This window comes from Dendrobates tinctorius, unplaced genomic scaffold, assembly GCF_039654945.1.
Source record: "Dendrobates tinctorius isolate UK_male_01 unplaced genomic scaffold, ASM3965494v1 ptg000006l, whole genome shotgun sequence".
NCBI classification, from domain to species: domain Eukaryota; kingdom Metazoa; phylum Chordata; class Amphibia; order Anura; family Dendrobatidae; genus Dendrobates; species Dendrobates tinctorius.
In genome coordinates, this window is record NW_027361674.1 from 15,756,151 (window position 1) to 15,774,202 (window position 18,052).

The 18,052-nt window shown below is 43.1% G+C and overlaps 1 protein-coding gene across 1 annotated transcript in view; it reads right to left on the minus strand.

Moving 5' to 3' along the window:
- The window catches only part of PRKCH (protein kinase C eta), a 231,701-nt gene that overhangs the window by 116,571 nt on the left and 97,078 nt on the right, over positions 1 to 18,052 (minus strand). The window contains exon 2 of the mRNA XM_073571073.1: positions 947 to 1,010. Within this exon, the coding sequence (XP_073427174.1) occupies positions 947 to 1,010 (64 nt within the window). The remainder of the gene's footprint in view (positions 1 to 946; positions 1,011 to 18,052) is intronic.

Consider the following 18,052-nt stretch of genomic DNA (forward strand, 5'->3'; position numbering starts at 1 on the left):
GTCGTTATCTATGGGAAAACCTAGCCGTGAGTGTGCAATTATGTTGCAGCGCCATTACAGGAGATATAACAGATTACATAGTGCACATAGCACACAGAAATATTGGGATTTTTATTTAGTGCTAATTTTTATGGTGTTTCCAAGGGGGCACAACTTACAGGTTAATTATACAAATCAGCCTAAAGACACACCCCTGAGGATCACGTGAGATCATAAAATTAGCACCAAATAAAGAGGCCGATACCTCTGGAGCCATATAGCCGATTAAAAAACAAAACAGATAACCGAGACGAAAAGAAGGAACATAATAATGGCAAAAACTGGCCACTTTTGACCTGATGACAGATGCTCTTTAACGCAATATTCACCAATAGGGCACATGACAATAGGTTTTCTAAACTCAACAACCCATATAAATTATTCTCTTATACTGCGTAGGCCTCTAAAGATTTTCATTTTACCCCTACGCTCAGCGTATTCATTAAAGAAGACCTTTCACCAAATTTTTCATATATACGGTAACTGGACACACAATGCAATCATGGCTGTAGAGCGGAATAAAACATATTTTCTTGTCATTTCACCTCTCCGTTACTGAGATGTTAACAATTACTTTGATTACCAATATCTCCTCAACCGAGAGGCGAAATAAAAAAAACAAACAAACAAACAAAAAGTTTAATTCCAATCCGTAGCCACTATTGCATCATATGCCCAGCTCAACATGAAAGATTTGGTGAAAGGTCCTCATTAAGAGTACAAGATCATAAAAACCTGTTTTTACCATTTGTCAGCAACCATTATACTTTTTAGGACAGCAACCAAAAAGAATATAAAAAAAAAAAACAATAGCATTTTTTTTACCGATCTGCTTAGCATTAAAAGCTATCAAAGTATAATCATGAAAATCCATAGTAAGTGAAACACCATAAAATAAAGCTGTTACCTTCCGTGAATGTTCCTATGAGCGTTATTGAAACATACACTTTGCCTTCGGGCTCCAAATCAATCTGAAAAAAAAAAAAATAATAATAATAATGACTGTTTATATGTACCGTAATTGTTCTAGTTGCTTGCTGTTAGTATTTAATACTAATACTTTCCCCACTTCTCGCACTTTTGGAGCCCCCTGGATATTTACCTTTCTTATACGTAACAACAGGGCCGCCATAAGGGCATTATTGCCCTTACTGCTGTATGGGGCACGGTGAGCAACATTACAGAAGGAGGCCCGCAGGTCCGGCACCCCGCTCTTGTGCTTCTACTCATCGGGCCCCAAGAGCTGTGCGTCATCGTGCTTCAAGTGCTGTGTGCTGCCGGCCTGCGGCGCACATGTTGGCGCCGGGGTCGGAAACTTTCTCCTGCACCCTCCATGTTCTCTGTATTTCCGGTCATGTGATAGCACCTGCGTGATGACGTCATCGCATACGTGACGACATGTAACAGATGCTGGAAGCAGAGCTACGCTTCTGGGGAGCACCTGTGAGGCAAGTATGTAAAACATTTTTGTTTTCTTTATAAAATGAGTTCAATGAGTGAGGGGAGGAGGGGGAACTACAAATGATGAAGTGGGGAGTGTAAGGGGGATTGCACATGATGGAGTTTGGTGGTTAAATGAGAATGCACATGGAGTTTGGGGGTTAAAGGAGACTGCACTTGATGAAGTGGGGGTAAGGGGGACTGCACATGATGAAGTGGGGGGTAAGGGGGACTGCACATGATAGTGGGGGTGTAAGGGTGACTGCACATGATGAAGTGGGGGGTAAGAGGGACTGCACATGATGAAGTGGGGGGTAAGGGGGACTGCACATGATGAAGTGGGGGGTAAGGGGGACTGCACATGATGAAGTGGGGGGGTAAGGGGGACTGCATATGATGAAGTAGGGGTAAGGGTGACTGCACATGATAAAGTGGGGGTGTAAGGAGGACTGCACATGATGAAGTTGGGGGAATGGGACTGCACATGATGAAGTGGGGGTAAGAGTTACAGCACATGATGAAGTGTGTCTGAGGGGGGACTGCACATGATGAAATGAAAGGGAGATGATGAAGGGGCACTGCAGATGAAGTGAGGGAGCGATAAGGGACTGCAATTGATGAAGGAGGACTTCAAATTAAAGTGGGGGAACTGCAAATTATGAAATGGTGGGGAGGGGTCGAGGGACTGCAAATGATGAATTCAGTGTGAGGGACGGAGACAGCAATTTAATTGAAGGTGGGAGGTGGTGAGAGCAAATGACGATCTGGGGGACAACAAATAATTAATTTTGAGGGTAGGGGAGTAAATGATGTATTGAATGTGGGGTAGAGCAGTTGATAATGAATAAAGGGTGGGAGAGAAAGACATGACAATGAATTGGGGCGAGAGGGGCATATAAATATAATGATTCGGGGTGAGGGTTAGAGCGGGAGGTACATAATGGGGGGCGTTGATGATGAAGTGACTGGTAATGAATTGGGGGAAAGATTACAGGTGTTAATTTATATATTAAATGGGGAAAGTGGCTATTTATAGTTAGTGGGTGCACAGTGGCAGATTATAATTTAGATTTGGAATGGTGGGTGCACGTCTGTATTCAGATGTGTTGTGTACAAGAAAGGGAAAAAGCGGGGAATGTGCTGTGGAAGCGGTGCTCTAGGTAACTGTGATATTTTATGTAGAGACAAGTCCTGGCTGGAAGAAGTGCTGTATAAAAAAGAAAAGCAAAGACGAAGGACTTCAGCTAGAAACGTCACTGGTGAGTCAGTGTGTTACCTGGACACTGACACTGTATACTATACTCCTGTGTATAATGTCCCTGGTGATCACTGTATTATCTGTACACTGACCTTTTATACAGAGCTCCTGTGTATGTCACTGGTGATCACTGTATTATCTGTACACTGACACTATACACAGAGGTGCTGTGTATAATGTCACTGGTGATTACTGTGTTACTGTACACTGACACTATATACAGAGCTCCTATGTATAGTGTCACTGGTGATCACTGTATTACCTGTACAATGACATTACATACAGAGCTTCTGTGTATAATGTCACTGGTGATCACTGTATTACCTGTACACTGACACTATATACAGAGCTTCTGTGTATAATATCACTGTATTACCAGTACACTGACAAAAGATACAGAGATCATGTGTATAATGTCACCAGTGATCACTGTATTAACTGTACAGTGTCAGTAAATACAGATTTCCTGTGTACAATGGCACCTGGAATTGTGTTTTCTTTTTATTAATGATCAGTATTGTAGTATTCAGTCACTATGTGGTGGTAATATGTGATCTGGTCATGGTGTGGTGGTATTTGTTCCTTGTATGTGGTATTATTCAGTCACTATGTGGTGGTAATATGGGATCTGGTCATGGTGTGGCAGTATTGGTTGGTTCGTTGTATGTGGTATTATTAGGTCACTGTGGTCTGGTCATGGTGAGACGATATTTGTCCCTTGTATGTGGTACTAATTGTTATTTTAAAAAAAATGTACGTTACTCATTCCCTTAAAGAAAAATAGATAAAAATATATTTAATTTTATTAGTTTAGAGTAGAGTAGGGCCCAGCCAAAAGAGTCTACCATGTCATGATGGCAGCTTTTTCCAGAACAAAAGCTGCTGGTTATGAATGTGATCTGGTGTTAGATGGGAACTGTTAAAATCTGATTGGAGAGGACGTGGTGGTGAAGTTGAGGTTACTCCAAGAGTGGGCGGTGGGACAGTGGAGGAGGAGCGGAGGTGGAGCTTGGACGAAGTCTCAAGGGGGGCCTGAAATTTTTGCCAGTATGGGGCCCCGAAATTCCTAGTGGTAGCCCTGCATAACAATTTAATAGGAGGTTAAGCTAAAGCTTCCCAATTGCATAAAAGTCGTCAGATCCCACAAATCAGGATCTGTCAACAGTCTGTGCATATGAGGGCCACCTGAAAGCCTACCAATGGCGGTATTAAACATGTATACCTGGTGTAAAAGGAATGTGTCATCACAAAATGATCTGTTTAAATCAAGATTTCATTTTGAACTTTTTTTTGTTTTTCTCTGTGCATTTTTTATTTTTTCATTTTTTATGACATTTGAATTAAAGAAAAACTTTGAAGCCTTTCATGTTTCCCAGATATACGGTATAATATACACACACACATAATATATATATATATATATATACATACACACACACAGTTGTGGCCAAAAGTATTGACACCCCTGCAATTCTGTCAGATAATACTCAGTTTCTTCCTGAAAATGATTGCAAACACAAATTCTTTGGTATTATTATCTTCATTTAATTTGTCTTAAATTAAAAAACACAAAAAGAATTGTCCTATATCCAATTTGGCTTTAATTCCACACCAAACATAAAGAAGAGGGTGGACAAAAGTATTGGCACTGTTCGAAAAATCATGTGATGCTTCTCTAATTTGTGTAACAACACCTGTAACTTACCTGTGGCACCTAACAGGTGTTGGCAATAACTAAATCACACTTGCAGCCAGTTGACATGGAATAAAGTTGACTCAACCTCTGTCCTGTGTCCTTGTGTGTACCACATTGAGCATGGAGAAAAGAAAGAAGACCAAAGAACTGTCTGAGGACTTGAGAAACCAATTGTGAGGAAGCATGAGCAATCTCAAGGCTACAAGTCCATCTCCAAAGACCTGAATGTTCCTGTGTCTACTGTGCGCAGTGTCATCAAGAAGTTTAAAGCCCATGGCACTGTGGCTAACCTCCCTAGATGTGGACGGAAAAGAAAAATTGACAAGAGATTTCAACGCAAGAGTGTGCGGATGTTGGATAAAGAACCTCGACTAACATCCAAACAAGTTCAAGCTGCCCTGCAGTCCGAGGGTACAACAGTGTCAACCCGTATTATCCGTCGGCGTCTGAATGAAAAGGGACTGTATGGGTAGGAGACCCAGGAAGACCCCACTTCTTACCCTGAGACATAAAAAAGCCAGGCTGGAGTTTGCCAAAACTTACCTGAAAAAGCCTAAAACGTTTTGGAAGAATGTTCTCTGGTCAGATGAGACAAAAGTAGAGCTTTTTGGGCAAAGGCATCAACATAGTTTACAGGAGAAAAAAAAAGAGCCATTCAAAGAAAAGAACACGGTCCCTACAGTCAAACATGGCGGAGGTTCCCTGATGTTTTGGGGTTGCTTTGCTGCCTCTGGCACTGGACTGCTTGACCGTGTGCATGGCATTATGAAGTCTGAAGACTACCAACAAATTTTGCAGCATAATGTAGGGCCCAGTGTGAGAAAGCTGGGTCTCCCTCAGAGGTCATGGGTCTTCCAGCAGGACAATGACCCAAAACACACTTCAAAAAGCGCTAAAAAATGGTTTGAGAGAAAGCACTGGAGACTTCTAAGGTGGCCAGCAATGAGTCCAGACCTAAGTCCCATAGAACACCTGTGGAGAGATCTAAAAATGGCAGTTTGGAGAAGGCACCCTTCAAATATCAGGGACCTGGAGCAGTTTGCCAAAGAAGAATGGTCTAAAATTCCAGCAGAGCATTGTAAGAAACTCATTGATGGTTACCGGAAGCGGTTGGTCGCAGTTATTTTGGCTAAAGGTTGTGCAACCAAGTATTAGGCTGAGGGTGCCAATACTTTTGTCTGGCCCATTTTTGGAGTTTTGTGTGAAATGATCAATGTTTTGCTTTTTGCTTCATTCTCTTTTGTGTTTTTTCATTTAAGACAAATTAAATGAAGATAATAATAATACCGAAGAATTTGTGTTTGCAATCATTTTCAGGAAGAAACTGAGTATTATCCAACAGAATTGCAGGGGTGTCAATACTTTTGACCACAACTGTATATATATATATATATATATATATATATATATATATATATATATATAAATATAAATATATATATATACGGCTCAAAAAAATAAGGGGAGCACTTAAACAACTGAATATAACTCCAAGTATATCAAACTTCTGTGAAATCAGACTGTCCACTTAGGAAACAACACTGCCTATCAATCAATTTCACATGCTGTTGTGCAAATGGAATAGACAACAGATGGAAATTATTGGCAATTTACAAGACACCCTCAATAAAGGAGTGGTTCTGCAGATGGGGACCACAGACCACATCTCAGTACCAATGCTTTCTGGCTGATGTTTTGGTCACTTTTGAATGTTGGTTGTGCTTTCACACTTGTGGTAGCATGAGACGGACTCTACAACCCACACAAGTGGCTCAGGTAGTGCAACTCATCCAGGATGGCACATCAATGCGATCTGCGGCAAGAAGGTTTGCTGTGTCTGTCAGCATAGTGTCCAGAGCCTGGAGGCGCTACCAGGAGACAGGCCAGTACACCAGGAGACGTGGAGGGGGCCGTACGAGGGCAACAACCCAACTCTGATGACTGTTTTTTCCAGCAGGACAATGTGCCATGCCACACAGCTAGGTCAATCAATGTGTGGATGAAGGACCACCACATCAAATCCCTGTCATGGCCAGCCCAACCTCCAGACCTGAACCCCACTGAAAACCTCTGGAATGTAATCAAGAGGAAGATGGATAGTCACAAGCCATCAAACAAAGACGAACTGCTTAAATTTTTGTTCCTGGAGTGGCATAAGGTCACCCAAAAGTAGTGTGAAAGACTGGTGGAAAGCATGCCAAGACGCATGAAAGCTGTGATTAAAAATCATGGTTATTCCACAAAATATTGATTTCCGAACTCTTCCGGAGGTAAAATAGTATTGTTATTTCTAAATGATTATGAACTTGTTTTCTTTGCATTATTTGAGGTCTGCAAGCACTGCATTTTTTTGTTATTTTGACCATTTCTCATTTTCTGAAAATATGTACAAAATTTAGTGCTTGGAAATTCGAAGACATATTGTCAGTAGTTTATAGAATAAAAGAGCAATTTACATTTTGCTCAAAAATATACCTATAAAAGGAAAAATCAGACAAACTGAAAATTTTGCAGTGGTCTCTTAATTTCTGCCAGAGCTGTATATATATATGTGTAAAAATAAGTACATACTTTTTCAGAAATTTGTCTGACCATGGGCTGTATTAAAGCCAAAAATGAAGTGTATGCCATTGCCTGCTATGAGCATATAACTACTTTTGCACCGTTTTGTGGCTTCAACCTTAATAAATTACCATAGTCAAAACGTTATAGGTCACATCCGCCCACATTAAATAAACCCCATCCACATATTTAGAATTGGGAAAAGTTTGAAATTAATTCAACACTACAAAAAGTCAAAACACTAGATGTTTTATCGGTGTATAGAAACCATCAGAAATCATTACGTCAAGAAGACAACAAGGTCTCCGGCAGTTGACGTCATGTTCGCTTTAACCTACCGTAAGTTCGCAGATTTATTACTGAGCAACAAATACTAATGTGTCAAATATGAATTTCATAGTCAGTGTGTAAACTAGGTAGGGGAATGTCCTGTCAAGTGTTACTAGTGTGAAGTGCCAAACCCTCATGTTAAGCAATGTCTGAGAACCTGTTGGGTGACTTTGTGATCTTCATTCCTAACAATCCAATATAGTTGGGGTAATGCACCCTTACCATAACACAGAACCATTTTATTAGTTTGCGCAAGTATCATTCATATTTTTCAGCCTCTTGCTCTATAATCTCAAAAGTACTTGAAAGCACCTTCTTGCTTTCCTTATGATCAGCAATATAGGTTAGCAGAATATGCATTCAGGACTAGTAGATTTCTTAACGTTGCTGACCAGGAGACATACAGCATTGTTTGAAGGAATCTATGACGTTTGTTGATAATTGCATTTATTCAATTGATTAGGTCAACCACCTAGCAACAGCTTAATAGTCTAAGACTATGAAGTTCCACTGGTGTCCAAGGGCAAGCGTACAGCCCTTAAAATGCTAACCTCATAACCAACTGCATTTAGAGCAATGAACAATTAAAAGTTAAGGAAATATACAAAATCAATTATTTTTTTAAAAAAAATGCTTATAACATTATCAGCCCACCCTGATTCTGTGCCTTGATTTCTCCTCAGATCAGTTAACTACTGGAAAAAGCCACCATCGCTGTCAGCATTGGTGCGCAGCCATACCCCATTTTTATCATTATAGCGCTGTACAGAAAACTCATGTGCTATGGGCAAACATTCCCAGTCCTACATCTATAGAGAACCAGTAGTCAGACAAGGCCATGTGCAGAGATGTAGGGTTACTTAGGTGCAGCTGTAAGTGAACTAATTCCAGAGGCAGAGAGCAAATCCATCTAGTGTTGCCACCTTCATAATTATGCTTGGTATCTTTTCGCCAAGTGCCCTGCTCATCCATAAAGGACAGAACAGCTCCTCTAAGGGAACTATGCCATTTTTCATAAAAGCTGGGTTATCTTTATACTTCTGTATCTCTTTACAGGTTTAGTCTATTAACATATCTCAGACCTTCTATTTGGGATTTTTGAGGACGACTCCAAACCTGACATTTGCTAAATCAAATACATGCAGCAAACACCAGCCACAAATAGAGACATATGAAGTCCACTTGAGCTTCGGCTCCTAATCCAGACTAAATGTGTTTGACTCCTACAGAGATTTAAGGGTTGCCCTAGAGGACCTCTCAATATGTTACATAATTGTTCCCTATGAAAGAAAAATGGCAAAAGGCGACCAAAAGCCAAGCCCACCCGCAGAGGCAAAAAAGCACAGTAGTTTGATGGTAATACCTTAAAGTCCCTTTACACTTTAGATTAACATGAACTGAACTTGCTCATAATAACAGGTTCAGCCGACAGTCTAATGTGTATGGCAACACCTAACAGAAAATTGTCCAAGAAGTAAAGGAACTGGTTCGATTTCGGGCTGCCAATCCTTTTGTTCTCTAGAAATAAACTACCTCCACACATCTGGTACCGACTCTCTCATAGAGAACACAAAGGCGTTCAGTCAAGTAACTACTCCTAGGGGAGTCAGAAAAGATTGTAACCAGTCCAACCATTGACCAAACCATTGTTCGGAAGACTGCTATCAAATGTTGTTTGTTGGGGAACTTTAATACAGCTGCTCCAAAAACAATAACCTGCCAACAGCCGGTATGTGATATTGCTGCTCAACCCCACTGACTTCAATGTCTTGAGCGGCAATACTTGGCACAATCCATGGAAATGGCTGGTGCCGTTTCTTGAAGAAAGAACCATGTTTTACTAATCCTGAGTAACCGGCACCAGGGAATACACAAAAGAAGCCAAATTCTGGACATCTTGCTTCACTGTGAATATGCCACCAATATGCCTTACATATTCATGTACGGTGACAATCAAGTCAGAAAGGGTGTACTTGGGGAACAAGTATGACCCTTCGAGAGAATGGCACCACCTCCATGACTCTTGAGCAATAATTGGCATACCATATAACACAGTACAACAACAACAAAATGTTTATATAATGTGGTAGAGCGACTCACTTGGCTGCAAACGGAGGTAGACACAGATACACTGCGGCTTTAAAAACTTCCTTGGGTTTATTGTAGGCAGCATAAACCCAGGTGTGGTAAAGAAGATACAGCCCACTGGGCAAAACAGGAAAACAAAACAAAATGGTGTCAGAACAAACACAGTCCTTCTGTGAGTGGGGTCCCTCCCGCTCACGGCTGGCAGAACACACACGGTTCAGGTTCACTTAGTCCACGCTCCTGAAGTGCTCCTTCCTCAGGCTGATCACACTGAATACTGAAAGCTCTTTCCTGAAGCCATTTAAGCTCTATGAATGTCCCCCTAAAAACCAGCCCATAACATAACCCTCGCAATACTTACTGTGCTGGAGGAAATACAGCTCTGGATTTTATATATCACTGACACCATTAGGCGTAGTGAAACATATCTCCCCTCTATTACATTACCAGTGACTTTGTCACAATAGACATGTTCATAAATCTACATTGTTGATGGTTTTAGGTATGGGATATTTCCTAACATTACTAGACCAGTTGCCTCTGTATGGTAAAATTGATGTTGAAACCATGAGAATAATGACAAAGTTATTTTTAACCCCTTCACCCCCAAGGGTGGTTTGCACGTTCATGACCGGGCCAATTTTTACAATTCTGACCACTGTACCTTTATGAGGTCATAACTCTGGAACGCTTCCATGGATCCCGGTGATTCTGACATTGTTTTCTCGTGACATATTGTACTTCATGTTAGTGGTAAAATTTCATTCAAATAACTTGCGTTTATTTGTGAGAAAAACGGAAATTTGGCGAAAATGTTGAAAATTTCGCAATTTTCCAACTTTGAATTTTTATGCCCTTAAATCACAGAGATACGGCACACAAAAAACTTGATAACTAACATTTCCCACATGTTTACTTTACATCAGCACAATTTTGGAACCAAAATTTTTTTTTGTTAGGAAGTTATAAGGGTTAAAAGTTGACCAGCGATTTCTCATTTTTACAACACCATTTTATTTTTAGGACCACATCACATTTGAAGCCACTTTGAGGGATCTATATGATAGAAAATACCCTAAAGTGACACCATTCTAAAAACTGCACCCCTTAAAGTGCTCAAAACCACATTCAAGAAGTTTATTAACCCTTTAGGTGCGTCACAGGAATATTTTTGAATATTTAAAAAAAAATGAACATCTAACTTTTTTTCATAAAAAAAATACTTCAGGTTCAATTTTTTTTATTTTACCATGGGTAACAGGAGAAATTGGACTGCAAAAGTTATTGTGCAATTTGTCCTGAGTACGCAGATACCTGATATGTGGGGGGGAACCACTGTTTCGGTGCATGGCAGAGCTCAGAATGGAAGGAGCGCCGTTTGACTTTTTCAATGCAAAATTGGCTGGAATTCAGATTGGACGCCATGTCACGTTTGGAGAGTCCCTGATGTACCTAAACAGTGGAAACCCCCTACAAGTGACCCCATTTTGGAAACTAGACCCCCCAAGGAACCTATCTAGATATGTGGTGAGAACTTTGAACCCACAAGGGCTTTACAGAAGTTTATAACATACAGCGGTACAATTAAAAAATCATATTTTTTCCACAAAAATGATCTTTTCACCCCAATTTTTATTTTCCCAAGGGTAACAGGACCCTAAAAGTTATTGTGCAATTTGTCCTGAGTACGCTGATACCCCACATGTGGGGGTAAACCACTATTTGGGCGCATGGCAGAGCTCGGAAGGGAAGCAGCGCCATTTGACGTTTTTGGCTGGAATTGAGATCGGACACCATGTCGCGTTTGGAAAACTCCTGATGTACCAAAACAGTGGAAACCCCCCACAAATGACACCATTTTGGAAACTAGACCCCCTAAGGAACTTATCTAGATGTGTGGTGAGCACTTTGAACCCCCCAGTGCTTCACAGAAGTTTATAATGCCCGGGCGTGAAAATAAAAAATTTGCATTTTTTCCACAAACATGATCTTTTAGTCACCATTTTTTTTATTTTACCAAGGGTACCAGGAGAAATTGGACCCCAAAAGTTGTTGTCCAATTTGTCCTGAGTATGTTGATACCCCATATGTGGGAGAAAACTACTGTATGGGCACACGTCGGGGCTCGGAAGGGAAGTAGTGACGTTTTGGAATGCAGACTTTGATGGAATGGTCTGCGGGTGTCATGTTGCCTTTGAAGAGCCCCTAATGTACCTAAACAGTGGAAACCCCCCACAAATGACACCATTTTGTAAACTAGACCCCCTAAGGAACTTATCTAGATGTGAGGTGAGCACTTTGAACCCCCAAGGGCTTCACAGAAGTTTATAATGCCAGGGCATGAAAATAAAAAAATCGTATTTTTTCCAGAAACATGATCAATTAGTCCCCAATTTTTTCATTTTCCCAAGGGTAACAGGAGAAATTGGACCCCCAAAAGTTGTTGTCCAATTTGGCCTGAGTACGCTGACACCCCATATGTGGGAGAAAACTACTGTATGGACACACGTCGGGGCTCGGAAGGGAAGCAGTGACGTTTTGGAATGCAGACTTTGATGGAATGGTCTGCGGGTGTCATGTGCGTTTGGAGAGCCCCTGATGTACATAAACTATTGAAACTCCCCACAAGTGACCCCATTTTGGACACTAGACCCCCCACGGAACTTATCTAGATGTGTGGTGAGCACTTTGAACCCCCAAGTGCTTCACAGAAGTTTATAACACTCGGACGTGAAAATAAAAAAATCATATTTTCCACAAAAATGATATTTTTGCCCCCAATTTTTTATTTTCCTAAGGGTAACAGGAGAAATTGGACCCCAAAAATTGTTTTGCAATTTGTCCTGAGTAGGCTGATACCCTACATGTGGGGGTAAAACACTGTTTGGGCGCATGGCAGAGATTGGAAGGGAAGGAGCACCATTTGACTTTTTCAACTCAGAATTGGCTGGAATTGAGATCAGACGCCATGTTGCATTTGGAGAGCCCCTGATGTGCCCAAACAGTGGAAACCCCCCAATTATAACTCCAACCCTAACCCCAACAAACCCCTAACCCTAATCTGAGCCCTAACCCTAGCCCTAACCCTAACCCTAGCCCTAACCCTAATGGGAAAATGGAGATAAATACTCTTTTTTTAATTTTATTATTTTTCCCTAACTAAGGGGGTGATATCGGGGGGGGGGGTTTGATTTACTATCTATGGCGGTTTTATATTATGTGTACTTTTATTGTTTTTTTTTTTTTATTATTTCCAAAAAATGGATTTATTGGGGGAATATTTTTTTTTTTTTCTAATTTATTTGGCAATTTTTTTTTAAATTATTTTAACACTTTTATTTTTTTTTTTACTTTATTAACTAGTCCCAGGTGGGACATCACTGTCCTGTGACAGATCGCTGATCTGTCACATCACAGATCACTGTGACAGATCAGCGATCTGACACAGGCACTGCAGAAGGCTTCCTCATGCCTGCGCTTTGCAGGCACTGAGGAAGCCAGCTTCCTCAGGCCCCCGAAGGCCCCCGTCGCCATCTTGGATTCGGGGGCCTGGAGGAAAGGAGCCCCCCACAGCAGCGCTGCACATTGCGCTGCCGTGGGGGGCTCAGGGAAGCACGGAGGGAGCCCCCTCCCTGCCGATGCTTCCCTTTAACTCCCGGTACACTGCGATCGTGTTTGATCGCGGTGTGCAAGGGGTTAACGTGTCGGGGGTGGTCCGTGACCGCCCCTGACACATTGTGCCGGGTGTCAGCTGTGATAATCAGCTGACACCCGGCCGCGATCAGCGGCGCTCACCACGTGGGCGCCGCTGATCGCGCCGACGTACTATCCCGTCCATGGGCATAGGGGCCCAGGTCCCATGGACGGGATAGTACGTCAGATGGCAGAAAGGGGTTAAAGCCATTAAAGTTTGTATTATATAGTAATCTGTTGGGCTAATACATAGCTAATTGGCCAAGTATCCCGTTAGGACTATCATTCTGTGTATAACCCCAAGAGAGCCAGACTAGGACAGAGCATCGCTAAGCAGAAACGAGTTTCACATTTTTCTGGCATTGGATGGAGAGTTGACGTGGTAAGTATAAGTTTCTAGAGAACTGCAATCTGCTCAGTGTGAATTATCCCCATGTAATATACAATTATAAATGTGCTCCTGTAATACAATAGACACTTTCATTAGGGCTTATGACTTTACCATGTGCTTGAACTTTGGACAAATTCCATAAATACACGAGGAATGTCAAGTGAACATTCTCTTGGAATATTTCCTTTGCTATGCTAAAATGAGTACTCATTTAATTAAAAACGGTTTCAGATTTTTCTACCTTTTTTGCCCCTGTACTCCCTGACGGAGGGCAGTACCCAGCTGCTTGCTATTGTGGCACCCTGCGTCTTTACCAGAGCCGGACTGGGACTAAAATTCAGCCCTGGCATTTGAAGTTACACAGGCCCACTAGTCACATGGTGACTATATAATATCTTTGTACACTTGTAGGTTACAAGAAGTGAGAGATTAACGACTATATAACATGTAGTCAGAGCTGTGCCCAGTATTTCAGCTCAGTTCTATTTATTGCGTTTAAGTACAGTACTCCTCCCAAAGCTCTGTCCCCTTTGGTACGCACAGTGACAGAATTCCTGGCAGAACTGCTATCCATTGGGCAACCAGACCCCCTGGTCATAGCTGCCCCTATCATACCTCCCAACTTTTGAAGAAGGGAAAGAGGGACAAAGACTGCGGTGCTCAAATTTTAGGCCACGCCCAGCCACACCCGTTTCGCAACTAGTCATACCCATGTCCACGCCTAATCGCACTGCTGATCACACTGATTGGTACTGAGGGCACAGTGGCTGGCATTATGGGCACACTGACTGACACTAAGGAAGAGAGAAAACAGAGAGAGAAAAAAGAAAAAAGAGAGAAAGGAGAGCGAGAAAGAAAGAACAGAGAGAAAGAACAGAGAGAGAAAGAAAGAGGGGAAAGAAAGAACAGAGAGAGACAGAGAAAGAACAGAGAGAGAAAGAAGTAAAGAAAGAACAGAGAGAAAGAAAGAGAGGAAAGAAAATGAAAGCGGGGAAAGAAAGAAAAAAGAAAGATTAGAGAGAGAAAGAAAGAACAGAGAGAGAGAAAGAAAACGAGGGAAAGACAGAACAGAGAATGAGAAAGAAAGAACAGAGAAAGAAAGAAAAAGAGAGAAAGAAATAAAGAAAGATTCTATAAAGATACTATATCAGCCCGGCTCCCATTGTAGTGCCCACCTGAGCCTCCCGATGCAGGACAAATCGCGATCCGCTCACATGGCCGGCATCCCCGATTCCAAGGCGACCCTGCTGTCTGCGCTGTCGGAGGAGGACACGGTGATGGATCTGAAGCATTCCTGGTTCCATCACAATCTCCTCAATAAATCTCATTTCCGGTCAGCTTCCAGCACATCACTTCAGGTGGAACGTCACGTGTGTGTTTTAAAATGCTCCTGGGGGCTCCGCCGTGTACTCCTGTGTCCGTGGGAAAAGCCCGCTTTGTATGCTTCGCACACACTTGGCTCCACTCCGTACACACGGCTCCGCATACCCCATACACGCACGGCTCCGCTCCGTACACCTCGTACACGCGCGGCTCCGCACATCTCATACTCACGTGGCTCCGCTCCGTACACCTCATACACACACGGCTCCGCTCCGTACACCTCATACACACACAGCTCTGCTACATCTACCCTGTAAACCCCTCCTGACCCCACACATACTTAACTCATCCAGCACCATGACAACAGCACAGCAGAGTCTTGCAGACACCAAGAGGCAAGGGTGAGCGCACAGGACCTGTGATGAGGTCACAGGAGGGGCGGAGGCAGGGGTCACATGATCAGGGGTCTGGAGAAAGGCTCCTGATCATGTGACCCATGACTCCTCCCCTCCTGTGACCTCATCACAGGTCCTGTGAACAGAGAAGAGAGCAGGCAAGCGACGCTGTGAGTGGCTGCGGGGGGAGGTCTCATGCTACGGCGAGGATGGGGTGCGTGGGGGGAGCATTGCGGCTTATCTCCCTGCAGTGCGGGAGGGTTGGAAACTATAACCACCGTGCCAGCAGAGGGCCGGCGGCAGGAGCAACATCCAGGCCAGTGGCCGCATCAGCTGGCAAGCGGCCAGATGATCGGGCGCTGCCGCCCGCAGCCCAAATGACAGCGGCCCAGCGGGAAAATACCCGGTTGGCTATATTACCAATCCGGGCCTGGTCTTTACCGCCACAAAAGGGTTAAATATGTACTGCTTTGTGTATGTGTGACTTCAAAGAGAAGCTGCGCAGCATGTTTGAAATTTACCCTATGTCAGAGGAGCAGAAAGTCAGTCTACTTACAAGTCAGCTCAGTGGCGCTGCTCAGAGAGAAGTTAAATCTTGGCCAATGACTGAAAAAAGACTGTAAAAGACATTTTTGCTAAACTAATGGATACTTTTGACACCCGTACTGCTTCAGAAATAAAGATGCAGACAGAAATCACAGGACACTGTTAGAGACTATGCCTTAAACCTGCAGGAAGCGCTTGCAGGCCATTAAACAAATTGATCCAGACAGTGTAAGAAATGAGAACAAAATGCTGAAAGAGCAGTTCATTGAAGGTCTTCTGTCTGATTCCAGTAAGGCTCAAATGCGCATGATGTCATTGCAGAACCCTGACATGGACTTTGCTCAGTTTAAGGAAAGATCCATCTGTATCTTAAGAGAATTTACCCCAGGTGCCTGCAGTACAGCATGTGCAGATTCCAGTTGATGATTCTACTGCAGATTTACGGCTGCAAGTTCAGGAACTGACTAAAATATGGCTGCTCTATGTAAAACTGTTCAGACTCTCCAGACTTGTTCCCCCACAGAGAGGATCCAACTAGCATCAAGCCTGGATGATCTCCCATGGCGACGGCCAAAGAGGATGCCACAACATCAGCGACGACTGACTCGCAGCGGCAGGAGAACAATAGACCGATTTGACCCTTCTGGGAGACCCATCTGCAGACGGTGCCATAAGGTTGATCATATTGAAAGGGAATGTCCTTTAAATGGGCGACTCTTGGGGCCGAGAACCAACCCCCAGGAGTAAGACAATCTGGTCCAACTAACCGAAGAAACAGGTATGTTGGAGGACATCCACTTATACCCATGGTAGTGGATGGTATCCCCTTCACCACCCTCGTGGACACTGGATCACAGGTAACCACAATGCCTCACACACTGCACCAGAGATATTGGACTGATGATGAGTTCACTCAACTTCCTGATGGTGACTTGTCATTAATAGCAAGTAATGGTCAACCTCTGACACAGGTGGGGTACAAAGAGGTTGTCATTAAAGTGGGAAAAGTGGAGCTCAAAGCTCAAGGTCTCGTGGTGGTAGAGGTGGACAGAGCAGAGTGTCAACCTATCATAACATTGGGCACAAATGTGATTGAAAATTGTTTAAGTGAGGTCATCACCATTTTGAAAGACATAGCCGAGTTGGCCCTGTACAAAGAACAGCATGCCCTCAATAAAGATATCAAGGCCCTTGTGCAGCAACAGCAGGTGATGTTAACTGGTGGAGAGATTGGTAGCGTAAGGGTGAGTGATCCCTACTCCATTATGCTTCCCCCTAGGTGTGAAACCCTCATCTGGTGCAGAACAGCCACAGGCATCAGAGGACGGGACTACCAAGCTCTCCTTGAACCAGTCTATTCGGATAGCAGACCTACTGTGCTGACGGCCAGGGGAGTTGTTGATGTTAAAAGGGGCAGGGTCCCAGTACGTGTTCTGAACTGTGGAGAGGAGGAAGCTTGCTTGCCCCATTATGCAACTGTAGCCAAACTATTCACAGTCAGTAACAACGATATTCAGGCTGTAGAACCCTTGACTCTGTCAGAAGTGACGGATGGCAATGGCTCTTCTGTTCAGATGGAGGAATGGTTCCAAAAGATACATGTTGGCACAGACTCCACTCCTGTACATCAGAAAAATGGAGTGCAGCGGGTGGTGCAAGAATACGAGAGGGTTTTCAGTAAGCATCCTTTGGATTTTGGGCAGGTAAAAGGGTTTCAACATAACATCCCCACAGGAGATCACCCACCTATCAAGGAAAGGTACCGTCCTGTACCTCCAACTCATTATCAGTGTGCAAAAGGTATGCTAAGAGAAATGAAACAAGCAGGGGTAATCAGAGATAGCTACAGTCCTTGGGCAGCTCCCCTGGTGTTAGTCAAAAAGAAAGATGGTACAATGCGCATGTGTGTAGATTACAGACAACTTAACAAAATTACTTACAAAGATGCATACCCCTTACCACGCATAGAGGAGTCTCTAGCAGAGTTAAAATCAGCTAGTTACTTCTCCACTTTGGACTTAACCAGTGGGTACTGGCAGGTTCCTGTTGCTGACGCAGACAAAGAAAAAACTGCGTTCACTACCCCAATGGGGCTATGTGAATTTAATTACATGCCATTCGGATTGGGCAGTGCTCCTGGTACCTTTCAGAGAATTCTGGAATGTTGCCTGGACCATATGAACTTTGAGACTGTGCTATTGTACTTGGACGATGTGATTGTATATTCCAGCACCTATGAGGAACATCTGCAACACCTGGCAGAGGCCTTGGAGGCGTTGTCCAACTTTGGT